Source organism: Crocodylus siamensis, chromosome 10 (genome assembly GCF_052110815.1).
Source record: "Crocodylus siamensis isolate JL-2025a chromosome 10, ASM5211081v1, whole genome shotgun sequence".
NCBI lineage: Eukaryota > Metazoa > Chordata > Crocodylia > Crocodylidae > Crocodylus > Crocodylus siamensis.
The window spans coordinates 62,941,135-62,968,642 of record NC_143404.1 but is presented as its reverse complement, the minus strand read 5'-3'; the positions used below and the strand labels follow the sequence as shown (position 1 = coordinate 62,968,642).

Genomic DNA, 27,508 nt, shown 5'->3' with positions numbered 1-27,508 from the left:
CTGCTATAGAGATCCTTTTTAGAATAAACCAAATGATTCATTTTGCTGCTATTGGTATGCGAACATCATTAAGAGATAAAAAAAAAAAAAGAGGAATATAGGCCTGATATGGAAGAAATGGTGGAAGGTGCCACAAGACTGATAAAGAGAGGAAAAAAAAGTAAGATTTTTTTAAAATGTTATTTTATTAGCTATAAACCTTGGTTTAGCTGAAGATGTGAAAACAGAGCAAATACTGATACAGGTGTTCACGTTTTTCTTTCACATGGAAACAGTGACATCTAGTGGCTAAAGGGACTGACATGCATCAAAACCATTAGTTCTCCCCAGGTTTATTATGTAATGCCTGGGACGTGCAAACTTTGTGAAACAAAATAAGACCTCAACCAACTCTTTAGCCAGAATACAAACTGAACTGCCTGTAGTTTTTTTCTTCCTTAGTTATCTTTATCTGCAATAGAACTAAATGATATAAACGTCCTGGCTAGGACCAGCAAAGTATGCGTTTAAAAATCTCACTAGAGAAGATATTGGGGAATTTTTCCAGGTACAGGTTGGAAACAGGATAGATCAACAACCTTGTCATCTCTTAGCCTCCAAGAGTTTTCTAGGCCAGTTCTGAACATTCAAAAGAGGCAGATAGTTTGACAGGTATCCAGGTGGTACCCATATTGGTCTAGGGGCAAAAGGAATCAAAACACGTGGCAGAGGTGAGATCTTTTATTAGACTAACTAGATATTTGGGGGAAAAAAAAATCTTTTAAAAAAAAAGATAATAGTAATAATAATTTTAAAAAGTAGCAAATAAAAGACCTTTATTTTTTACAAATATCTAGTTGGTCTAATAAAAGATCTCACCTCTGCCATGAGTTTTGATTCCAGATAGTTTGATAACTAGGCGCTCAGAACCTGAGTTTTTGTCTGATGTGAAATCTTGGAAGATACCATCTCAATATCATAATTAGTGATAAATGGCTCATTTTGTACTCTGTTATATTGGTTACTTTGGTGCATTTCTCTCAACTTCCATGGAGTTCCACCAGTCCAGGTCATCTAGTGGGAGGTTGTTTTTTTGGGGGGTTTTAAACATACTTCTAAAGTTTCTTCTACACCTCTGAGCTTCCTTCCAGAGTAAAGTAAAATTAAGTAGGAAAAAAAATGTAATCCCTTATTTATATACAGCATCTGGCCTCCATCAGAAATCTATGCTGGATTGTGTTAGGTGCTGTACAGTCATATAGTCACCGAGCACTGTAAAGCCCTATGTCTAGCCCTTAATGCTTCAAAAATATGAGCCAGTAGTAATAAGAAACCCTTACAAAAAGCTTTTTTTTCTATCAGATGAACTTGCTGGCATTTAGAATCAAAACCAGTAAGCATAGCACACTCAATATAGTCCATGTTAAAATTCCAATTAGAGCCATTTTTTGGGAAGCAGCTTTGCTTTAAATATTATGTGACGAGTGGTAACGATACAATATTCTCCCAAAACAAGAAAATGGTTCATTAGTGTTCATGGCAACAGCAGATCAATCTGTCCTTGCGAAAGTTAATGAGTACACAGAAATATCATATAGTGACCTTTGATCTCAGTGCCTGAAGCAGTAGCATTATTATGCATTCTTCAGAGTTGCACAGCAACAGGGCTCCAACTCTATTGCTGCGTGCAGTTTATTTGTGTGATTATTTAATTAATGGCAAAATGACTGACTGTCACAAACCTGAAGAGTGGATCATCTTCCTAAATATTAACTAATGCAGTTCTCTTGCAGGAGGATGGGGGGGGGGGATGTGAATGAAACCAGAGTATTAACAATAAGCTAAACATGAAGAATGGAAGTTTTAAATTTGGATAAACAATGGCATTAAAGAGCCTATTTTTAAAGACCTTTTCTAGTCAAACACTGATTTTTAGGACTTTATTATTGCAATTTAAAATTTTCAGGTAGGGGGGTTGGGGGGGGGGGTTGTTTGTTTGTTTGTTCTGCTTTGCAACCAGGTCTAAATGCAATACCCAGATATTTTAGCCCACTTCTTTTTAAGCTACAATGGGCGTAAGAATTTCTAGACTCTATACTAAACTATACACCATAGAAAGCCTAAACAGTACCACGCCTGGCCAGAAAACAAGAAATCTGTTTTATGGAGAATTTTGAAGATTTGACATTTGTTTTTGATCTACTCTGGCACAAAATGAAAACAAGACCCTTTAAAAAGGAAAGAGAGAAACAAAATCACAACACACAGAGCAAGACCCACACCAAAATACAAGTCATGTTGTAACGGAAAACTCTTGTTGTTCTTCCTCTCAGTCATACAGAGTGTTTTATCCGCTGGGGTATTAAGCTATCTTTTTCTCCCTGTCAGACCTTGAAAATCTTCCCAAAGTTTCTTTAAAATGTATACATTTCTGTGAAAAGTTTTAAGTTTCCATTAATCAGCACAAATCCATGAGACGTTTCCAACTAGCTCGAACTATAACACCCCTTTTAAATATGTCAGGCTCTTAGAAAGTATAATCAAGAAGAAGCACAATGAAGCAGCCCTGATTATCAGTGTCTTCTGTGCTACTCAAATTACCTGGAGCAATTAACATTCAATATGCATGTATTTTAATATAACATTAAAATATCGGCATTTTGATATGCTTTGGTGTGACTGAACTAAGTTTTAATGGCTTGATTTTTTAACTTATTAAATTCAAGTGCTCAATTCTTCCAAATTCCTAGCTGCACAAGCAGCACTTGAGATCCAATTTAGTGTCTCCCTTTTCACTAAATTCGAATAAATAGCATAAAAACACTTCGAATAGCTCCCAGGAGGCAAAAAGCCTCAAACCCTGTACTGCAGGGTTTGCAGCACTTGGAAAACTCTGAGTTTGTGCATATGTTAAGGAAAAGAAAATGCATTTCTACATTCAGAAGCTAGAACAAATGCCATTAGAGGTCACTAACACCCTGTCTGCACAGCCAATTTACCATTCCCGGCAGCAGCATCTCTGACACGCATCACATCTCCACACAGGCTGCCTCCTCAACTAGAACCAAGGGAGCCACATTAATAGCATGCTGTGGGCAGGCTAATTAGCAGGGAGCTAATTGGCATCATTGTTCAGCAGTTCTCATGAGGAGGCAACTTGTGCAGAGTGGTGCGGTGTGTTCAGGGGCAATGCTGCATAGCATGGTAGGTTTGCTACATACATGGGCCATCAATGTCAATTATGACTTCCTGGTATTAAAGTATCAAAGGGGGATACTAAATAAAAAAGTCATGTTTCCCCTTCGCTATATATCCTATAATATTAGGATCAACTGGAAATGTGAAAAGTGGTGATCAAGTGGTGCTAGCCTTGGGCTTGGGAGGCCTGGGTGTAATATCCTAATGTACTAAAAACTCCATTGGGCCAAGGTGTTTCATTGGCTCAGTTCTCCAGCTACACAATGGGAATAACAGCACTGTACTGCCCTATATTGATAGAGACCACATAGATAGCGTAGTTATCAACATTTGCATTGCATTGGCTACATGAAACAAGGAAAATAAATGACAAAGATGAACGTATGAATTTCTACTCCCCCCACCCTCCAGTATACTAGAGAACCATTTAATGAAAAAATCAAAAGCAACACACTCAACACGCTGCTAAGATTCAGTGTCATCTTCAGTTAGCTTCTGTATTCCTTCACAAGCTGCAGTGACTTCCAACGCACAGAATATTTCCCTGATTACATATGGGGGGATATTCTTCAGTAGTGTAACTACCCCATGCTGATCCCTTTCAGGAGGATGGAAAATGAAAGAACAGAGACCATCACCCTTCTTTCAGACCTGTATGGCGTTGCAGCTTGATAAATAGTGTGGCATTGCTTATGTCCATGTGAGTGGGTAAGGTTACAGGTTACATGCTGCCCTTTTGGAGGGCACACAGAATGTTACATTGGCTGTCTAATCCCGGACATCATGATGTATGCTTTTTGTGCCTTTGAGATGTTTATATAAGTTCCAAATTTCTTTATGGCCCAAGGTCTGGGGAAGAGCAGCATGGGAAGACATGGTTTGATGTGGTGGAGCTTGGATAGGTGTTTGAATTGTAATACTTCTGTTCCGCACAGAGCTATGCAAGAAATACTGTCAAAGAACCCTCCACTATAGGCTCCTTTTGTCTTTTCTCCCAATGGACAGCACAGCACTAGGCCTCAGCCTAACTACTAGACTAGCTTTATTCCCCAGATCTGCCATTTCTATGCCATTCTTCACTAAGGTTTCAGTTGCTGTCAAGCCAGCTCCATCTAGATGTCTCATCAAATATCATCATCAGATCATTCCTATTATCAACATATGTGAACACATGTATAGTAAAGTGCAAAAAATTAATTAGAATTCAGCTGAAAAAAACATGTGGGAACTTAGTTTTTGCCTCCTATAAAACCAGGGGCTTTTAGGGGATGTAATCTCTTTTGCTCTGTTGACCAAACAACCTCTCCAGCCCATTAGGCTGGTGAGGATAATGCAAAGATAAATATCCCACCAAACTGATTCTGATCCACTGCATACAATTACCTAATAGTGTGATAGATTTTTAACATTTAATTTCACCAATGATACTTTAGACAGAACACAGAATTTGAAGGAAAAGATACTTTTAGATCCCTCTACCCACTCTCTGTAGACAGTTCCTCTAGAAAGACTATCAGATCCAGCTGATTTAAAGACCCTTCATTTAAAGGCCAAGGTCATAGCATTTTCTGTCTTCCTTATAATTGGATTGTTCAACCATAGGTAAAGTCTTGATGTATCAATCACTGCATGAAAGAAGGCTGAATAAAAGCATTTACTGAACTGCCACATCCGTGATAAAACAACAGAGGCTGTCAGCTCTCAAGGGAATAAATTAGTGGAAGAAAACCTGAAAGATAAAGACCTATTAGTCATAACATGCCCCAGATATAACTTATTTATGTTCACAGTCCAGTTTAGAAATGGAACAAACCTAATCCTTGTTTGCTATAAATTAGGAATATCTTGTTACTGAATGGTGTAGCTTAAACAACGATGGGCTATTGGTTTCCCTCTTCAGAAGTACATACTGCTATTTTAGAAATTTCCAGCCCTTCATAGAGGGCTGCTTCTCTGAAAGCCTCTCTCTCTCATTTCTGCTAGTTCAATGCTCTTGCTGATAGATACTAACAGTTTACATTTCACTAGTGCCTGGCACCTGAATAGTGCCTAAATTTTCAATGAACAGTTACATTTTCAGGTAACAATGGGGCAAAACCTGCAATACCCTACATGGATGGCTGGTTGCATTTGAAGATTCTGGGGGCACATCTTACACATTCAGTAATATGCAGTAGTTACTGTACATTTAGTTTAGAACTTGCTTAACAAAGTACTAACTAAATGCAGAATAACTAGAGTTACTGTGCCGTGGCACCATTGCATGTTTTTTAGTGATGCTTACTGCACAGTAGCCTAATACCACTGCACCGTAGGGCTGTGTGAAACAGCACTGTTCCATTTTGCCTTGAGTTTTTATGGTTCAATGAAACAGTGTTTCATCTCAAATTTCATTTAGAGTCAAAACAGCTGTTCTGTTCCGTTCTGTCGAAACAGGCTGTTTTAAGTTTCGCTAGGGATGGGAAGTCAGACTAGCTGGGCTACTTCCTGACCCCCATGCTAGATCGTGCCAGGGCGGGAGGCAGCCCAGCTGGACTGGCTCCCCGACCCCCATGCTAGATCGTGCTGTCTAGCGCGGGGGCCAGGGAAGCAGGCCAGCTGTGCTGCCTCGCTGCCCCCTACCAGATCTTGTGCTGGGGATGGGAAGTCAGCCCAGCTGAACTAAATTCCCATCCCAAGCCTATGGTTGAAACATTTCGACTTTCAAAACATTTCAACCAACCTCATTTTGTTTTGAGGCTATTTCGAGGGCTTTTTTGCTTTGATTTTGCTCTTTCAACCTCAAAATCGGTCAAAATAGAGTCGAAACAAAATGGCCAGTGAAATTTCACACAGCCCTATTGCACAGCAGCGTATTAGCACAGTTTTTGCCCGACATGCTGCTATGCAATGTTATTAGACTACAGAACATTAAGCGTCTTGTGTAGAGGTGCCCTGAGAGACTCAACGAAAACACAGAGGAGTGAATTGGCATCAAAGTTGAACCAGCTCTGCTTCCCTCCTTTCGTCACAGAAGGCAGAACAAATGCACAGTAGCCATGGGGTTTGTCAATGCTGCACACCGCAGGGCAATGTAGCCATACCTGCTCAATCTTAGACTGCATTAGTCTGTGCTACATATACTTTACAGACAGAGAACTTCAGTTCAGTTGTTAGCTTGTGTCCTTTCGCTGGGATTAAGTGCTAGAGATGGAATGAAATGAACCTTTCAACTAACAGGCTCAAGGCATGGAAGAGGCCAATATGCATTTGAAAATAGTGCCTTTGTCAGATATTTGATGAAATCTCCAAGGGATTTAACATGCAGCTCATGATTCATTTCTGCTCAAACCAATTGTGTTGGTACTTGCTAATATGCCTCAAAACAAATGTAGACAACAGTGGGATTAATGAGATCCTCCAACAGCCAGCCAGTTCCGTTTTTCTTCCTTCATATCAGTGCTTTTATCTTCATTACCTCACATTAAATCTTATTCTTTTGTTTCCTTGCTTGCCTTGATTTTGTTTTATGGGCTTCTAGTTTAAAAGAGAAATTATGACCCTCTGATTTTGGCTCTATGGAAAATACATTAAAGCACACTATTTGATATTTTCCTCTAGCTTTGGCACTTATATATTATTTTAGCTCTTGACATTCACCTTTCCAAAAATGAAGTATTAGGGCTTCATTTTTAAGTACATACTTAATTGTAGTTATGTACTCAAGTGTCAGCGAAATCAATTGAATTACTGGTATGCCATATGCCCTTAAGGGTTTTTTCCTAAATAAGGATGACTATAAACATGATGTGTGCTTGGGAAAGTCGAGGCTTGAGAAACATATAAAGATATAAACTCCAGATATAAATGTTTTAGACACCTAGTCCTGCAGTGAAACAATGAGAGAATAAATAAAAGATACACATTACTAAGTTTGATGCACTTTAGTAAGAGTTTTCAGGACTACATGTGCTATTATTAACATTTCCCAAATTTTCCAAAATGTTAAGCACTCAAAGTTTCTTTTCTTTGACTGCACAAGTGAAACTTTCTGACCCTCAATTGAAGCAGATCAGTTCATATAAAATGCTCCACTTCTCCAAATGTTCTTGATGTTACTCTGCGCTGGAGTAACTCTCTCAACCTTTTTTTATGATAATTTGTCAGGCATCAGAGTATCAGGCCTGCTCCTGCATGATGGAAAGAGACTCCATCTCCTGGCTGAAACAGGGAACTGTTTCTTTTGCACACTGGGTAGAGGCTTCAGGGAGATCAGAATTTGTATCCCTGCGTTTAGATCCTGGCCCATTGCCTAAATACACTGTTTCCTGTTTGAGCATATGCTTTGCTTTAATAGAAGGGAGACTGTTCGAGTGTGTGTAAACCACTTCTCTCATCTGCAGCACTGGCTGTAAATGTGCATAACCCTGGGTTAGGTGTACAGCCAGCGGGCAGCAGTACTGTAATGCCATAGTGCTTTTCACTTGCTGGATAAAATTCTGCGTTTCAGAGTATGGGAGGAGGATGTGTGCCAATTGGATTGAGAGAGTGTGCTCCTTTTATGTCTGTTTACAATGTCAGTAGCTTTTAATACATACCTTTCCACAGACAGTTCACTGTTTTCCTTATGAAATAAATGGCATTGGCAATCTGCGCATGTGGCTTTCTGTGCATCTCCTGAGTCTGACAAAGCTGTTCTTTGAATTTCTTTTACAGAAACATATGCTCTGGAAATGGAATTGGAGCTCACTGCAATTAAAGCCAAGATTGTGAAGCTTTATATGAGGATGATTGCAGTAGGAGTTCACAGACCATTTCTCTTCCCATTATTTCTGTACACATATAAATGTTATCATCACAGACTCATGACTTCCCTGAGTATATGGAAAAATAAAGAGTTGAGCACACCAGCTGGAGGGTGGAAGGAGTGGATGGGATCTATATCCTTTTCCATGGGCTGATCCAGGATTTTGAAAATGGGGCTGCAGCTGGTGTGGCGCATTATCACTTACAACACAACACATTTTTCTCCAGCTAAAGAGAAACTAGAAGCTTTACAAATATGGTAAGGGGCTTGCACCATATTATTTAGTTTAAGGTCAAAACAAAAAAAGAAATATCACCTTTGGAATGTGCACTAATTTGCTAGAGTATATATAACTTTTTTTAAAAGATCAACAAACTAGGCAAAAGGATATTGTATCATTAGTCCAGAAGTCATCATAGTTAAACGTACATCCCTTACTCACAATCATAAGACAAAATCTAGCCTCCTTAAGCATCTTGATAGTGCTTCCAATACTTCACTTAGTCATTTCTACACCCGTTAATATTACCACACCCGAGTTAAGGTTTTTAGCTGCAGCTAAAAACAGTCTGCAGGGCTGTAAAATAGAAGACACACATTACCCAGAATGGCTAACAGGCAGCATAATTGCAGAAGAAAGGATAGTTTAAATAATGAAACAGCAAGACCATTTAACAGGATAGAGGGTTGTTAACACTTGTGGTAATGAGCCAAGAAGTTATTTGACATTCTCAGCACTATCTGAATAGATTTGCCACTGCCCTTTCAAGGCAGTTTTGTTTAAAGTTTGAGTGGAGCAGGAATCAAGGTGGGGAGAGAGGGGATGCAGAGGGTACAACTGCCCCACTCCCTGTCTCCTTTCAGCAGGTCATCGTGCTTGTTGTTTCTTCTTCTTCAAAGTTTCTTTGGGTTGTTCTAGCTTGTAAAACCTTTGAGGTGAGACTAAGCCTCACAGTCTTGATTGTGGCCTTTGGACATTTTGGTACTTTAAAGCATTATAACATTTTTAAAAAATCCCAAGAATGGGATTATAGAAAATTGGGAGAAAATGGGTTAAAATCTGAATTGCTTAGAAAAGTGCTTGGATTTCTTACAGGAGCTCACACTTCCCTTTGCTATATTGGAAAGTTCAGGATTTTCCTAGAACACAAAACTTTCAGTGAAAAATATTCAGCACTCATGGCTCGAGAGACAGGGGCACAGATGCCGCAGTGAAGAGTCCACAAATTCCACAATGGGACAGGAGAATCATCAAATTCATTTATCAGAAGTTTGGTGTTTGTGAAAGACAATGCTCAGATTGTTACCATCCTGTGACCAGCCCAAACCATGTCTTCCATCTTACCACGATTTATAAACAGACCTGGACCCAAACTTGATCAGCTTTGTGAGAGCTGGCTAATGGGAATCATATCTGATGGACCTTTGGCTCTGAATTTGCAAACAAAGAACTCTTTTTAGCTCTAGAAGGAAGAGACTCTTTATTTAACCAACAGATTTCAAATAGTAAAGACAGCTCTGGCTTCTGACAGATATGGGAAGAGGCAATTACCGTGGCTTTAGGTCTTCCTGTTTTAAAATTCAAATAAAACCATCATTCTACGGTTACTTGATCTTTTTTTAAATGGATTTTATGAATATCACCATCTTACATTTCAGGACGTACCACAGTAAAGAGCACTAGTTCTGTAATCATACTTAAATAAAATGGCATGTTCCTGCTGAATCCACCTGACTCAGGCATATATGGATCTATCACTACCCAGGTGAGTGCTTCTTGCAGATACAAGAATGGGACATTTCACAAGTGACTTTGAGCAGAGCTCAAGCTAAAGACACACACCATTTTCTATACCAGAGTAGAATTGTTCTTCTGCCTGAATCCATTGTACACGCTATAAAAGGATTCAGTTATCTGCCTGAAAGAGAACAGGGTTTGTTTCAGAAGGAACAAAAATCCAAGACATAACATGGAGTTTCACAGAGTTACACATTCATACAAATGTGTATTATACTGATAGTATCACAATCAACCCTTGAGGATCTACCAACTGTCATGACCAATAATATTAAAAGAGGTAACAAATATTTTGCCCTTTCTCTTTCTCCTTGAAACAATTTAAAATATTAGCTGCCAATCACAGGGTGGCTTACCCTACTAACCAGGGAACTACATTATATTCTTTTCAAATTTTCAAATTTCAAATTTTCAAATTTCAAATTTTCAATATGCATATATCAGCATATTGTATTGAGAATCAGAACCAGATCTCCTCCTAAATAAGCTCTGGTCCATAGTTTAGTGAACAGAAGTAAATATATTTGCAGTGAGATCAGTTTGACTATCTCAGTGCTTCACTCCTGGCACTGACTTGTAGCAAAGTTTTTAACGTTATTCTTAACCCAGTAACACTATATATACATTCCCTCATTTGTACAATACCAGGATAATCATAACTAGCCACTTTTAAGATTCCTTCCATATTTAACACCCATAAAGCTATCCAATCCATCCGATACAGATTGCACACGCTAATCATTACATAAAATGTATGTCAGAATTAACATTCTGGTATCATATCCAGGCAAGCAGCATAAAAGACTCACTGTCAAGTACAGTAAAGAGGCAAAAATGGGGCCATTTTCAAAATTTATTTGAAGCTCAAGTAGGAAATCTTGTGGAAATTCCTATTCACTTCTCTAAAAAAAAAATACCATACCTTCTAAGCTATTATAAGGGTTTCTTGCTTTTGTTTCAAGAGGACCCAAAATAACCCACTTTCCCATTTACTTCCTTCTGCTAAATTATTATTGACTATGGCCATACACAGTTTCCTGAAATCACTGTAGTGCCAATGCTGGCATTCACATGAAAAAGCACAAAAATGGTGGAAAAAAATGTTTTATTTCTAGCCACCAGAGCCGGAAGCAAACATATGAAAAATAAGACACTTGACAATGTCCTTTAAAAGTCAACCAAGTCTTCTACAGACTCTGTACACAGGAAGAATAGATTTAACTGCTGCATAAAACTGGCCACCATTTCTCAAAGGTCAAGGATTGGTCTGAACAATTATGTTAGTAAAGAAAGAATAAGAACTACACCAAACATGAACCATGGGATTGCTGACACAGTTGACATCACCTCACACAGCTCAATTAGACAAAGTGAAATCACAGTGCTCCACATCAGAGGACAAGTTAATATATTTACAACTGATATCTATCATACAAAAACATCAAGTCATATTTAAGGGGTCAATTTCCTTTCTGTTCAGATGTAAAATATGAAACAAACATTGGAGTCATTTCTTTTTTAAAGATCTGCAGAACAGATTTCACTTTTGCCAAAGTAAAAAATAAAATATATTGTATTGCAGGACTTTTTAATCCAAGCTGATTTTTTTTTCCCCCAGTAATTCCACTTTGCTTTCCTTCTTGCCATCATCATTATTATCCACCGGGACAGTCCGTCACAAGACAAAGAGTTTTAAGTGCTTTGCAATCTTTTATCGATGCTCTGATCTGTAGGTGGGGAAAGTGTCTGTTCGATGAAGCTTCAGCGGGCTTGAAACACCTTTTGCAAATCAAATGCAAGAGAAAACAAAACAACACTTAGTCAAGCAGGTAGAGTATCTGTGCCTGGTACTTTATTACAAAACTGGCTAAGAATGAAATACATGTTAGGTAACTTAAATTACTTGAGGGAAAGACTGCCCCCGTGCAATCTATTGTACTGAGCCAGCAGTGCAGGACTGAGGAGGGACTTTGGAGAACTGCATTTCCCTTCATGGTTCTTTTCTTGCTCTCAGGTGGAACTGATCTGCTACATGTATCGGCAGAGAGCACTTTTGCTCCAAGATGACTCAGTTTTGCTAGTTGATATGCTGAGTGGGAGAGGCTAAGGCTCTACTCATTCATTCCTGGCACTCCTCTTCTCTCTCTCTGTTGCTTTGACCCCAAAGGTCCAATGCAGAGCAGGAAAGGATAGCCTCACATCTATACATACTCCAATGGAAGTATAGAAAACCATGGCCTTAAGTAAAGGTGTAAATAAAGTAAAGGTGTAAGTAAATAAATAAAGCTGCGTTAATATGGATTTACTCAGACTGAGTGATGCATCACTTTTCATTCATCACACTGGGAACGTTCACCAATGCAGGAAAATGGCAGTGTGGACACTTGGGCGATCCATTTCCATTAGGAATTGGAAAAGAGAGTCAAAGGATCAGGCAGGAAATCCTAGCATAGGAAATTCCAAACTGTTTTGATTTGACATTTCATAAAGGAAAAAAAAATCATTTGTTCAAAATGTCTAATTGATTCCCTCCCCCCCGTACAGTCTCTCTTAACTGAAAGAAAAAAAAAAGATTTTTTTGTTTGCAAATTCCAATAAAACTATAATTTCTGCAGTGGGGGAAGAGGGAGGAATTCTTACATGAAGTATTTCAACCTTCTCTACTAAGTGGGCATGCCTACACGAGACTAATATGTGCAGAGGACTAATTATACTGTGTATTAACACATCACAAAAAAGCTGTGCTATTGCACTAATGCACAGTAGAATTAGTCTGCTGTGCATTAACCTCACTAAAATGTGCTACTGCACAGTAGTACTAATTACTGCACATTCAGTTAGTACCGGTTATTACAGGCACTCAACTTAACATGCCATTACTACAGCGCCTTTATGCACTTGTAGATGCACCCACTGAGTAAGATTGTACTTGGCACATGCAAGAGTATAGCCTGCTAGCCCCACCACTGAACAAAATTTATTTTATATCAAGCATTGCTTCTGGGGTTGGTTGGTGAATTCATGAAACGAAAGTAATTATAGGTACCACCAGAAAAGCAGCAGTAAAACAACACCCAAAGTAAACTGAAGCACTCTTGCTTGCTAACTGGAGTACTAGTCTCTGCAACTTATTTGTACAAGTGCCAGAACTTTTCAGAGAATGTAGGTCAATTTGCAAAGTCCTATTCTGGCCTCTATGAAGATACTTTTATCTAGTATAAAAAGACTATATTATCTTACTGTTCATCTTGTGTCAGATAAATCAGTTTGGAACTATTAGTTTACTAAAGGGTTTTTAGCATCAGCAACTGTAAAACAAATCAGCTGATTGTGTCAAATGCTGCAGTCACATTCTCAGTGGGTGCGTCTAACTGAGATACTTTACTGCACAGCAGACTAATCTACTGCACAGTAAAGCATCACTGTCTACACATGCAGGGCATTAACTGCACAGTACATATTTTACTGTACAGTAAGCCTAATGCAAATTAATAGCACATTTAGATATGCCCATTGTGTCCTAGACTGCTACTAGACTGTTACTAGCAGGTCAGCTTCCCACGCTTTAATTTACTGAACAAATGTTAACCGTCATTTATGTAAAATGCTGCCTTTATTATCCAGTCATTTTACAAAACAATTGCAGCTTTTTTTGTGGTTACTATTTCTGCACATGCCCTAATATTAAGAGAATCTTAATACCATAGAAAGAACTCTGCTTAACTTTGTCTATGAGTTACTGAAAACTGTGGGGGAAAAATTAAAATGAAGCACAAAACTAGTTTGTGTGATTTTTTACCACAGCTTTTGAGATACTGGCTGTTCTGCAAAGCCTAGCTCCTGGAGTCATTTGAATCTAGAAGGCTCTCCACTTTCATTGTTAAGCTGAGCTGATCCCTTAAATCTGGTGCAAGATGACCAAACTCTTCTGATAGCAGGAAAAGCATCAGCAAACACAAACCCTGAAGCCAGGCAGCAAATAAAAAGGAAAAACAGATTTATGGTGTTTTTTGGGTTTTTTTTTTTAATCTCATGATTTTGAGACTTGCTTTATCATTTCTCAAGTGTCTGAGGTTGGCAGATGGGGTCTGCCCCTTGAAATTAGAGCTCTTTGTGCTTCTGCACCAGCCTCTGAACATTTCTGTGGAATACGCATTTATCACCTTGGTTTCCATTACTTCTATTTAGCTACTATCTCTGTGTGCCCACATGCTCTCTTCTTTATAGCATTCAATTGCAGTCAGGAGATGTCAGGCCTTGACCTCTCCTGATAGTTTTTCTCCCTCTCTCGGTCAGATTTTTGCTCACCTTGCTCTGACTATATTTAACAGTTTCCAGTAGCTTTCCCCTTTGCTTCACCCCGTGTATTCCTCAGACACAAATAGATATCCCTTTGCTCTCCCAGTAATATGAATGTTCCCTACTGATGTGCCCTACCTGGTAAGCCACCCCAGAAAGGGGGAAGAGCTAAGGATACAGCCCACTCTTTCCCTGGTCTCTCCTCATGATATCTCTGAACAGATCACATACCCAAAGTAAAGGCTTCCTCACCAATAGTATACCAACTTACTCATTTCATTCTAATTCATTTCAAACAAGCCCGACGCTATAAAAAAGTAGGTGGAAAAAAGGTGGTTTTATAATAGGAATGTGTGTACTGACTTAGAGGCAGAGAGGTGCTGAGCAACTGCAACTCCTCTACCCCCCCAGTGTCAATGGCAATAACAAGATACAGCTTCAAATTATGGTATGACATTTAATCTACTTGAGAAATGGATAGTTACATTTGAGTCAAAGATCTGTGCCTGAGAGGAGGTAACTGCAATCTATTCTCTTGAGATCAGGTTTTTAAAGTGCAAGAGCAGGATTTCCAAAAATATTGCGCCTTGGGCTAACTGTACTCCCACTGGAGTCTATGGGATCTTTGCCGGATTAAGAACCTGATAGTCTTCTGATTTTGGACAGTGTCTAAAGACACCCACGCTACTCAGCATTCCCAGCAGACCCCTAAACAATGTTGAATGGAGGTACAGACCCCTCTGAATTGTAAGTGTGGGTAGTCACACACTTTAGCTTGATCATAGTCATCTTTCACAGATCCCTTAGACATAGTCTGCAGATCCCCAGGGGTTGAAAACCACTGAGTTAGGGCATGAAATTGGCCAGCAGGATAAATGCCCTTCCTAGCCACTAGATGTCATTCAATGATCACAAGAAAGCCAATAATAGGCTGCATAGAGATATGCTAAACATCAGATCCAATTTTACTGACACTTGTCCAGAATTTCACAGGAGATCTGCTGGAATATGCATTACCGTGTAGGCCAGCAACAGGAAGGACATCTGATACAGACCTCTAGCGTATGCAAAGCTTCACAAAGAGGCAGGACACATCCCTGACACAAAGGCTACTCCCTGACATATTTCAAGTCCCTGATCCAGCTCATGGAGGCCAAAGAGCTGCTCAAAGAAAAGATGGCTAGAATTATTATAGAGAGCCCCTGATCGCCTGATGGAGGACTACCATGCTCTGGGAGGCGTGCTGAGGGAGATGGGCGCACAGGCGGTCTTCTCTTCCATCCTGCCAGTGAGCGGACGCGGCAGACGTCACGAGATGTGCATTGCGGAGACCAACTGGAGGCTACAGGAATGGTGCTTCGAGGCGGGCTTTGGCTTCCTCAGCCATGACCGGCACATCGTGATGAGAGACATGCTGGGATGGGATGGGCTCCACCTTTCCCCTAAAGGTAAGCGTGTGTTCTCTTCCAGGTTGGTGAACCTCCTTCGGCGGGCTTTAAACTAGGCTCGTCGGGGGAGGGGGAAGATGAGGGCGGAGGAGACGATGAGATACCAGGCCCAGCAACAGCCAGCGAGCCCAGACCAATGGTCAAAACGGAGAAACAGGTAAGCGATAGGGGACGGGGCATTGCTGTGACTAGGGGGTCAGTGGGCACAACCGCTGAAGGCCTCAAATGCCTCTACACGAATGCTCGAAGTATGGGGAAGAAGCAGGAGGAACTCGCCCTCCTCCTAGCTGTCACCAGCCCTGACATAGTAGGGATCACAGAAACGTGGTGGGACTCATCGCATGACTGGGCGGTGAGTGTCAGGGGCTATAGGCTATACAGGAGGGACAGGATAGGAAGGAAAGGTGGAGGAGTAGCACTCTACATCAAGGAGGAATATACTTCCTCGTTAATTAGCATGGGGGTAGAGGGGGGGCACTCTGAGGTGCTCTGGGTTAGAGTAAAAGGCAGTCCAGGGGAGAGAGACTTAACGGTGGGAGTCTATTATAGACCTCCCAACCAGGGAGAAGAGCTCGACCTGGAATTCTTAGGTCAGCTTACAGAGGCAGTGAGGGCTAAGGATGTGGTCATCATGGGGGACCTAAACTTCCCAGACATCTGCTGGGAGGAGCAGTCAGCCAAGTCTGATCGCTCACGTCGGTTCTTAGCCAGACTGCAGGACCTCCATCTAACCCAGGAGGTGCACAGTCCCACCAGGGGAGACGCCTTGTTGGACCTAGTGCTGGCCACGGGTGATGACCTGGTGAGGGGGCTGCGGGTGATGGGCCACCTGGGAGACAGTGATCATCGCTTGCTGGAATTCACCATCCAGCGTAAGGTGGCAAAGGGCTGCAGCAAGGCAACAGCCCTAGACTTTAGGAGGGCTGACTTCAACAAGCTAAGGAGGATAGTTGGGGAAGCGCTGAGGACCCAGAGGGGAAGGGAATCAGATGTCGAAGGTGAGTGGTTGCTCCTTAAGGAGACGATCCTCCATGCCCAAAGGGAGGTAATCCCAACAAGGGTCAAAGGGAGCAGGAGGGCACATAAACCCCCATGGCTCACTAAGAGCATCCGGGAATGTCTCCTTGCTAAAAGGGAGGCATATACCCAATGGAGAGATGGGGTCATCGCCAAGAAGGACTATGTTATAGTCGCCCGAGGATGTAGGGGGGCAGTCAGGAGGGCCAAGGCAGAGTTGGAGATAGGACTAGCTTCCCGGATTAAGGACAATAAGAAGTCCTTCTTCAAATACATAGGGGGTAAAAAGAGGGTCCCGGGTAATGTGGGGCCCCTGCAGGACACGATGGGCAACTTAGTCATCACGCCAGATGACAAAGCTAACATATTTAACGATTTCTTTGCCTCTGTCTTCCTAAGTAGGGACCAGTTCAGCCACCTCCCTGCTGGGCCCCCCTCGGGCCCCGAGAGAGACACGCCTGGGCCAAGGGTTAGCGAGGAGTTAGTTAGGGTACTTCTGGAGAAGCTGGACGTGTTCAAGTCCGCTGGTCCGGACGATCTTCACCCTAGGGTTCTACAGGAACTGGCTGAGGTCATTGCGGGACCCCTGGCACGGCTCTATGAGCACTCGTGGTGCTCTGGCGAGGTGCCGGAGGACTGGAAGAGGGCCAATGTGGTCCCTATCTTCAAAAAGGGAAAAAAAGAGGACCCGGGAAATTACAGGCCAGTTAGTCTGACCTCAATCCCGGGTAAGCTCTTTGAAAAAATTATCCTGGCACACATCCAGGAGGGCCTTGCGGGGGAATGCATGCTCAGGGGCAACCAACATGGGTTCATCAGTGGCAGGTCTTGTCAGACCAACCTGGTGGCCTTTTACGATCAGGTCACCAAATCATTAGACGCAGGGGTTGCTGTGGATGTAGTCTTTTTGGACTTCCGGAAGGCTTTCGACACTGTCTCTCACCCTGTCCTCATCAAAAAGCTGAGAGACTGTGGTGTCGATGCCCACACGGTCAAATGGGTCGCCAACTGGTTGGTGGGCCGCACCCAGAGGGTGGTAGTGGATGGGTTCTTCTCGACCTGGAAGGACGTGGGCAGTGGGGTTCCGCAGGGCTCGGTCCTCGGGCCTGCACTGTTCAACATCTTCATCAGTGACTTGGATGAGGGGGTAGAAAGCACCCTGTTCAAGTTTGCTGATGACACTAAGATGTGGGGGGATGTGGGTGCACTAGAAGGGTGCAATAGGCTACAAGCTGACCTTGACAGGTTGCAACGGTGGGCGGATGAGAATAGGATGGGGTTTAACACTGATAAGTGCAAGGTGTTGCACATGGGGAGGAAGAACCGGCACCACACTTACAGGTTGGGGAACTCTCCTCTTGCCAGCACGGAGGCGGAAAAGGATCTTGGAGTCGTCATTGACTCCACGATGAACATGGGCCGGCAGTGTGGGGAGGCAGTCAAGAAGGCCAATCGTACCCTATCATGCATCCACAGATGCATCTCGAGCAGGTCCAGGGAGGTGATCCTCCCCCTCTATGCGGCACTGGTCAGGCCGCAGCTGGAGTACTGCGTCCAGTTCTGGGCGCCACACTTCAAGAGGGACGTGGACAATATGGAAAGAGTTCAGAGGAGGGCCACTCGTATGATCAGGGGTCAGCAGGGCAGGCCTTATGAGGATAGGCTACGGGACCTGAACCTGTTTAGCCTCCACAAGAGAAGGCTAAGGGGGGACCTTGTGGCCTGCTACAAACTGGTCAGGGGGGATCAGCAGGTATTGGGGGAGTCCCTGTTCCCCCGTGCACTGCCAGGAGTGACCAGGAATAACGGTCACAAACTGGCGGAGGGTAAGTTTAGATTAGATATTAGGAGGCGCTACTTCACAGTCAGGGTGGCTAGGGCCTGGAACCAGCTTCCAGGGGAAGTGGTGCAGGCTCCTAGCCTGGGGATTTTTAAAAGGAAGTTAGATGAGCACCTTGCCGGGGTCATCTGACCCCGGTGCTCTTTCCTGCTAAGGCAGGGGGTCGGACTAGATGATCTACCTAGGTCCCTTCCGACTCTAGCTACTATGAAACTATGAAACTATGAAACTATTGAACATGGTCGAGTCAACGTACTCTTCCCGAGCATCATCCTTGGAAAGAACCACGTTGTTTTGACTGAGATTTAACCCCAAAAATATTAGCCCAAGACAGCGTGGAGGCGTTCAACTCAGATGGTTAAAGGTCTGGCTACGGGAAATACTGAGCTAACTTACTGAGCGGCAGAGCTGCCAGCCCTGTCTAAACAGGGAACTGTTCCTAGGACAAGGGCCCAAACCACCAAGGGGTTCTAGTTAGCACAGTTTTAGCTTTAATCCTCCCTTCCTTACCTTGTAGGCCGTAGAGTTGGCCAGTGCTGTGCTGCCGTGTAATGTGCTGCCAGTAGGCACTCCGAGGCAAGGGCACCATGGTGCTGAGAGACACAGCTCGTTCACTCATTTTCATTTGAAGCTATAAAATAAAAGAGCAAAAGGGACATCAAGGATAGAGCATGACAGCAGCACTGCTGACAGTCCTCACAGACAGATCGTGCGGGAGGCAAAAGTTATACAAAAACACTTGGTGGAATTGCTGCTTAATTACTTCTTCCTCTGCTCAGGCCCAAATTGTACCATTCTCTGCTGGCAACGGGACTCGGGAAGTTAGGGCAAGGCTGCATGGGGGCACACGGTGCAGGATGGAAGAGGGGTGTGCAAAGAGAGCCAAAAACCCTGGTGAGATGAGACTGGTTCTGCTTCAGGCTGAAGCTAGGCAGCTACAAGTGGGATTGGGAGAGAAGCAGAACACAAGGAAGCTCTGGCCCATTCCCCCTTTTCCAGGCAGCAGAACATCTCCCTAGACTGCGGGTTTGCCTTCCCTCCCTCAGGACGAACCACACCTGAGAATCTCGTCCTCAGTCTTTGCGTCCTGGGTAGGGAAAGAAAAGCTGTTGCTCTTTTCATCTCCTTGTCTATCTTGCAGACGGAGGAATTTTCTTTCTGAATCATGTACAGCGCAAGAGCTCGTTGGCTCCTGAACACAAACTCAATCTGTCCTTTGTGCAGCTCCACTCAGTTAACTACGACAACACAAGGTGCACCAGTTCTAAAGCAAGTGGGACTAAAAAATACCTTGGTAGAGAGTTAAAATTGATGGAGCCCTGAGGAAGGGGACTGCGATATATCGAGCATGGCACGGTGCGGCACGTTGCACGGAGCGGTTCTTGGCAGAATGAATCGGGCGTTTGATAAGGGGGGAGTAAAATAGCTAATCCAGTTCTCCCTGGCAAAAGACTTTGACCTAGCAAATCTGACAAAATGTGTCATCCTCTAGTGTGATGCAAAACCAGCACACGAGAAACTAGTGTGAAGCCTGGATTTGAGGTACATGTATCTGTGGTACACGCAAGGAATTAGAAGAGGAGGCTGCCAGCTATTGCTATCCAAGCAGAGTGGTGAAGCTGAGATTGGGCTGGGACAGATCAGCAGAGATCATACTAAATGTGTTCTAGGAGAGGGTAAGGCTTTGGGAACCTTGGGTAAGTAATTCACCTGGCTAAGAGATTATTATTTATCTGGACTTCATCTATCAAAGTTTTAAGTAAACCCGGGCAACTGTGGAGCATACATAGTGCAAGTTACTGAAGAAAGCCAGGGAAGTTAGGGATTGCATCCCTACTTGGGTAAACTGGTAAGTATGGTCTGCACTGTATTTAACTGGGGATCAATTAGCCTGAAATTTGAACAAAATACAGCCCCCTCTACATGTGCAGGTAAAGGCGCAATGGGATCTAATGTGCAATCCACACAATTGCACATTAGATACCATTGTGCCTTACTCCCCGTGCAGGGGAAACAAGCAAGCTCCCACGGCTGGCTGCTCCTCAGTTGTGAGGGGTTCCCAGACATAGGGGCACCCTATGCGCCCCCAGGGCTGTGAGATCTTGGTAGCTGCAATCTTCCAGGCCTGGGGGTACAGTGAGCAGCTCCACACACCCCCAGGGCTGGCAGATGGCAGCTGTGTCTCATTGCTGCCAGGACCAGCTGGATCTGGGCACCTGGAGGCATGCGTCTGAGGGGCAGAGTTGTCCAGGACCCAGTGTTGGCAGCTTCAGGGGCTGAGAGTCCCCTTACTTTCAGGACTCCCAGCCCTTGCTGGGGATGGTGCACCTGCTACACCTGGAAATTAAAGCTCAATAGCAAATTAAAGCTTGACAGTTAGTACAGTTTTAAGGTCTAATTTTATAGCTGGTTCGAGCTTTTTATGGAGTAATAAGTTCTTTGCACATGTAGCTGGTCTCAAGGGAATTGAGTAATACATGAAATGAGAGGCTTAAGATTTGCAAAACGCATAACAAAGACACACATTAATTTTGCACAACCCTATTCAGACAGGATCTTCCTGCCCAGTTGTTCTGCCTAGCATCTATCATCTCTGTATTAATGCCATTCACCTGCTAGCTGAGGATTTTCAAGTTGTATTGGCATAGCTGCAGCATGACATTGTTTAAAGATTATCACACACGCATGCCAAGAGAAGGGCAGGATTTCAAAAGCCAGGAATTACAGTAGCATCATTTTGCTGCAACCAATAGCTTCTTCCCAGTTTGCTTTTCTAGAGACATAACAGCTAACAAAATTACTGTAGTCCTCTAATAAAAACTTTTCTGATGCCTACCACTTCTAAAATAAGAGGCATCAAATTAAAAAGCAGTTTTTGGGGCCCTCATATTTTATGCACTGATATTGTATCCGCAGTTGTGGGTCCACACCCATTTTGCATACATAAACACACTGATAGCACATCTAGTGCATAAGCAGTCAATAAGCCTGTGTTGTCACCCCTTTAGAAAGGTATAAACTGAAGCACCAAAAGAGCAAGTGTGACATGGTTAAACCAGAGCAGCATAATGCATGACAGCAATCAAAATATTTAACTATAAAAATGTCTTTTCCCTCTCCATTTGCCCCCTTGGACAGCTAAAAAGTTACATGCTCTGTTTATGAAACTATCCATGACATTTTACAAAAGCAGACTCCTCTCATTTAGTTTTGCAGACAAGAAGCAGGTAAGAACCCTTTAAGATATTAGTTTATTTCACTGCAAAGAGAACGGGGTCAAGCATGCACACAGAAGAGGCGGATCTGAGGGCTGGCTGGCTTCAAGGAGAAAAAGGAAGGCTTTGAAGTTTTTTTTTTAGAAGCCATTTACCCTCAGCCTCCTCTCTGTAAGGTGTGGACATTGTGCCTGGGATCTGAAAGAACAAACAAATATCAAATCAACCACTGCTCTTTAAAACACCCACATCCGAGTTACTAATACTGAATCACTCTGCAGGATACATGCTTCCACCTACGCAGTATATTTATTAAATGCAGTTCCTTCAATAAAGTATCAGCAGAAGTTGCACTGTTACCATACATTTCAGCACCATGGAAACAAACAAGGAATCTATTCCAGGAAAGGGAAAATTTATTGGGACGCTGTGACTGATGATTCCCAACTGCTCAAAATCCTTTGGCAGCCCGAGTTCTGGTTAATGGTGTCCTTTCAGGGTACATCTTACACCCTTGTGGCAATCCCTGAGACCACCACTGAAAAAAAAAAAATCCAAACAACAAGGCTCCCCCACCACTCCCTCCTCCTCTACACATGTGGCCTGCTGGAAAGATGTTGTATGGCCAGCATTCGAATGACAACAGGTATGTCCTGCATCGCTTTCATGAGCACGCCAGGAGACTGAGGGTCCCCAAGAACATCCCTGCACCAAAAAGGCATCACTTTTGGACAAATGCCTGTATAGTACAAGAGCAAGTGGGAGGGACTCGTTTCTCAGCACCAGTTTCAAAATCACCATGGAAGCAGACATACCCCAAGGCAAGTTAGGTCATAAAGTAGGGGAGTATGAGCAACAATTCCACATTCCCAAAGGGTTTGTCTGGAACAACGGAGAATCTCCAGCAGGCAGGGAATGGTCTTGAGAAAGATTTAACAAAAAAAGAAAGCCAAGGACCTGAAAGAATAAATTCTGAACAACAGACAAGTCAGAGAAATGGCCCTGGAAAGTGGAGAATCACCATGTTATGCCCTCGATGTATAAATGCCATCAGTGCACCTGGGATTTCATGCAAATATTGTTTTGATGAGGACTGATTTCATTCTCATAATAAATCTACTGTATCTCTATGGCAACAGAAAGCGCAAGAATGACATGATAGTGGGCTGGCTTTACTCCATGTCGCCACTTACCACCGGTAAGTAAATTAAAAGCAGCGGGAAACAATATGCTGGCATGCACGTGCACAATGGTTACAACTTGGCCAGGAGGGGAGACAGCGACTCTGCACTGCATTAATGACTGGTGAATCACTGGTTTGTTAAGTGAAGGGCCAAGGCGCCGGGGTGGCCATGATGCCCCCTGCCCAGCTTAAGCTCTAAGATAGCCCTTCTCTAATTACTCACCCTCCATGCCTTGTTCTTAGTAAAGAATAGGGAAAGGAGGCTGCCCACAGGCCTTAGAGTGAGTCTTAGTCCTTCAACTTGCTATCTGATCCCTCCAGGGCAAGTGTGGCCTTAAAGGCCAATTGTGTGGCTCCGTGCACCCTACACCACACCCCAAGCTTGCAGGTGCTATCACGTCTGATGTTCCCTTTTTGTCCTCCCCTCCTCTAGACTGGGGGGACACTCTGTATCCTGCTCAGCCCCTCTGAACTACCTGAACTACTGGCTTGCTGAGCATGCCTTAAGCCTGCCACCAATGATGCTCACAGCTTGTGACGCAGGCAAAAGCATCAACATAAATTAATGGCAACTTGCCTGCATGCACCGATCTCACTGTACCTGGACAAGACTCCCCTGTGCCCCAGGCCTCCATAGTGGTGTGCCCCAATCCCTTGTTCCTTCATGAGCCTCACTACCCTGCTAGCTGAAGCTCCTCTCTTTGGGGCTCTCAGAGCTAGACTGCCTGACCATTTCAGGCTCTGGGCTTATATAGCTCAAGCCTGAGTCCTCTTCTGGTCAGGCGAGTCACTCATTAGCCCCCTCCACACCACCTGGGAACTGCCTCTCAGTCAACTTTTCCTCTTAAAGAGGGAAGGCACACTAAGCATCATGCCACAAAAGGCACTGAATCCCAAATTGACTATGTAATGGAAAATGCTTGGATATTTATCATATTTTCTATGGTTCTATGATTTAGATAATCAGTCGTCTCATTGATTAAAGGCTATCCAGATGGATTCAAAGACAGCCCCATCCAAAAATATGCTCTTTTCCATGTTGGGACCCCATCTTTCCACAACCATCATTGTAACAACTTTGGGTGGCTTGCTGGTAAACCATGTTCTAGAACCTGCGGTCCTATTTAGATGAACATTTTGGGATAGCTTCTTGTTTTTCTCATAGATCAATTACAGTGAAATTCTTAAATTACAGTTGTTTCAGGCCTTTGTAACAGCTGGTAGGATAATGAACTGTGAAGAAGCTCTCGCAGAGAGACAGAATGTACTGGCTCTTCGGACAGGTGACCGTGGTTATACTATGATCATTAGCAGTGTTTTCATTGTATGTTAATGTTCATTGTCAAGTAGCTGGTACAATCTTTTGATTTATTTGCAACATAAGAAGTAATTGGGAGGATCTTAAGGCTAAATGTGTTAGCATTGTACCATATCACCATTGAGGACAAACCATTTGCTAGCTGTTACACAAGCACTGCACTTTCTGAAATAAAGTGTGACAGGATGTTATTGCTTTGGTGCTTCAGTCAGCCACAGTTTCCATCTTTATCTTTAAAGGGACTCCATTCTGTACTCAGAGACAAGGAGAGCCTTTTAGTCCTTATTAAAATAACGTAATACAATTGTAAAGATGTTACAAATAGTATCCATACAGCTAACCCCATTAGACATTTCTGTGGGTGAATGCTTCTTCTTAATCAAGAAGAGCATCCTTAAAAACACTTCTTCAACCAAAATGCAGAGGTGAATTTTATCTGCAGCACCTTTAAATAGGATCTCTAATTCTTCTTGTGTAGTTCCACTGTGTTTAAACCCTGAATTATTTCTACAGGACTTGCAAAGCTTGTTAAAGTTTTCTGTGAAAACAGATAAAGGGCCATATTATGGTTCTTACCATAGTCTCTTCTAGCATTTCAGTAGCATAAAAGACGTGTGAAGCTGCTTCAGGTGGATACCTCCAAATTTCCTGGGGTACCATTAGGAGCATGCCCAAGTGACAGTTATGAGAATGTAACCTAGTCCTGAGGATGCACCAATTAGCAGCAGTTCTGGGTTTTTAGGGTGGGAATAGATGATGTGAGGACATATTCACTCCTTTAACAACTCAACTAACACTAAGGCTTGGACTCAAGCCATCCCCTTTAAACAAACCAAACGGACAGAAACCCCCTACAACTCAAACCCTCACAAATTCACATTTCAGATGCTTTCTTGGGCAGATGGAAAAGACGACATTTTAGTCAAAGATTTGTTTATAGGCTTCAGTCTATTTACTTAGTTCGGGTGAATATACATTTCAAAGATTTATGAAACACACTGATTATAAAGTACCTGCATATGCATAAGGTAGATCTTAGTCCTGAGATTATTACATTGAGATGATTGCACTCTCAGTATTCATTAGGGCTTTTTTCCCTTGATGAAGCAGATTCATGTAATCAATACAAACTGCTTAAGATTGTAATTGCTCAGTTAAGTAGCAGTTAGCAAATGAAATGCAATAGAAATGCAAATGCTGTAGAACAGGAAACAATAATTGTATTTATGTTGGCAATTTCGGATAGGTATAATATATTCATTAGAAATGTCAATATCCCACTCAAACCTAGGTGGCCTGTTGGGCAAGAGAGGGAGGGGCAACTCTCCACCATGAATGACCAGGTACCCTGCTACAACTGGGTCAATGCAGTCAAGAATCTGGAAACAGGCTCAAATCCGTATCTCCGGATCTGTAGCAAGACCAACTGCTCTGGCACCATGTCCCTGTAATATTTCAATGGCCCTCTTAAATTGTTGGTGAGCTTTTGTTTGTTATACTTTGTTAGCTTTTTACTTGAATTCCCCACCTATTCTGCTAGCATTAAATCAGGAAAGTCTTTTGTTCTAGTCTAGTTGATGGGAAATACCATTTCCACCTGTAGTATAACAAGTGCACACAGAAATGGACATCATTAGCGACTTCTCATCAATTATCCAACTGAAGTTGTTCCAGGAAAAAATAACCCCCCCAAACAGTCAGAGTATCCAGGCTGCCCTGTGAACTAGCTAATAGAATACTTCCAAACAATGCCAGTTTTCTTCTGACTGGAGTAAGGAGGTTCACTCTGATAATGTCTTGACATTTCATCATAAAAAGTAATGAGGTTCCTTCCTAACCTACCAGGACTGAACCTGACATAAATGGCAACAGTCGGCTCCTATAATTCTGCTGCTCACTTATTATGACAGCTGGATAATCTTTCATAGTCTTTGAAAAATGTGTTTATTACCTTTCTAATAGCTGGGAGTTTAAAAATGAAAAGGAGGAATGAATGAATGCAGCACAGCAAGGTATATGCAAGGTCAGCTCCCAGACTGCTGCACTGGGCAGCACAGTTTGGGAAGAAGGTGAGCAACTCTCAGTGGTGAAAGACCGGGTTAGGGACGATTTAGAAAAGCTGAACATGTGCAAGTCTATGGGGCCAGATGCAACGCATCTGAGGGTGCTGAGGGAGTTGGCTGTGACTGCAACTCTGGCTATTATCATTGAAAATTCATGGTGATTGTGAGAGGTCATGGACGATTGGAAAAGAGTAAATATATTGTCAATCTTTAAGAAAGGGAAGGAGGAAAATCTAGGGGACTACAGACCAATCAGCCCCACTTCAGTCCCTGGAAAAATCATGAAGCAGGCCCTCAAGGAATCCAATTCTAAGCACTTGGAGGAGAAGAAAGTGATCAGGAACAGTCAGCATGGATTCACCAAGGACAAATCATGCCTGACCAACCTGACTGCCTTCTGTGATGAGATGACTGGCTCTGTGGATGCAGGGAAAGCGGTATACCTTGGCTTTAGATGAGCTTTTGATAAGGTCTCCCACAGCATTCTTGCAAGCAAGTGAAGAAAGTATGGATTGGAGGAATGGACTGTAAGGTGGATAGAAAACTGGCTGGAGCATCAGGCTCAGCAGATAATGATCAATGGCTCTCCGACTAGTTGGCAGCCACTATCAAGCAGAGGGTAGGGCTCACATTGAGAGTGACCAAGACAAATCAGAGGATTGAACTACAGGAAGTCTCATGAGGTTCAACACGGACAAGTGCAACGTCCTCAACTTAAGATAGAAGAATCCCTTGTACCACTACACACTTGGGACCAGCTGGCTAAGCAGCAGCTCTGAAGAAAAGAACCTGGGGGTTGCAGGGGACAATAAGCTCTATAAGAGCCAACAGCATGCCCTTGTTGTGAAGAAGGTTAATGGCACATTGGGCTGCATTAGTAGGAGTACTGCCGACAGATTGAGGGAAGTGGTTATATCCCTCTATTCTGCACTGGTGAGGTCACATCTGGAGTCCTCTGGCCATTTTGGGGCCTGCACTACAGCAAGGATGTCCAAAAGGTGGACAGTCCAGCAGAAAGCAACAAAAATGGTGAGTGGACTAGGGCACATGACTTACAAAAAGAGGCTGAGGGAAGGGGCCAGGGCTCCACTGCCACAACAACGATCCGGCCCCTCACAGCTCTCCTACTGTCCATCCGTGGCTTGCCAACATCTTACAAATTGAGGTTGTGGGTGTTTTTGGCACTCTGACCCAAAACGTTGCCAACCCCTGCCACAGACATCAACCTGCCCATTCAATACCTTAATAGTGACTTCTAAGACTAATGGATTCTGCTTCCCATTCCTGGCCCAAATCCAGGAACACTACAAGAAGGAAAAGAAGTAGCTTTTGGAGGAAAGGAAGTGGGGAAATATTAGTTCAGT

General features: G+C 42.9%; 1 protein-coding gene across 1 annotated transcript in view; it reads right to left on the bottom strand.

Moving 5' to 3' along the window:
* Positions 1–9,422: 9,422 nt before the first annotated feature.
* The window catches only part of DOK5 (docking protein 5), a 77,705-nt gene continuing 59,619 nt past the window's right edge, over positions 9,423–27,508 (bottom strand). The window contains exons 7-8 of the mRNA XM_090020528.1: positions 18,876–18,996; positions 9,423–11,540 (exon numbers count right to left, since the gene is read on the bottom strand). Coding sequence (XP_089876654.1) covers positions 11,473–11,540; positions 18,876–18,996 — 189 coding nt within the window. The 3' untranslated portion in view covers positions 9,423–11,472. The remainder of the gene's footprint in view (positions 11,541–18,875; positions 18,997–27,508) is intronic.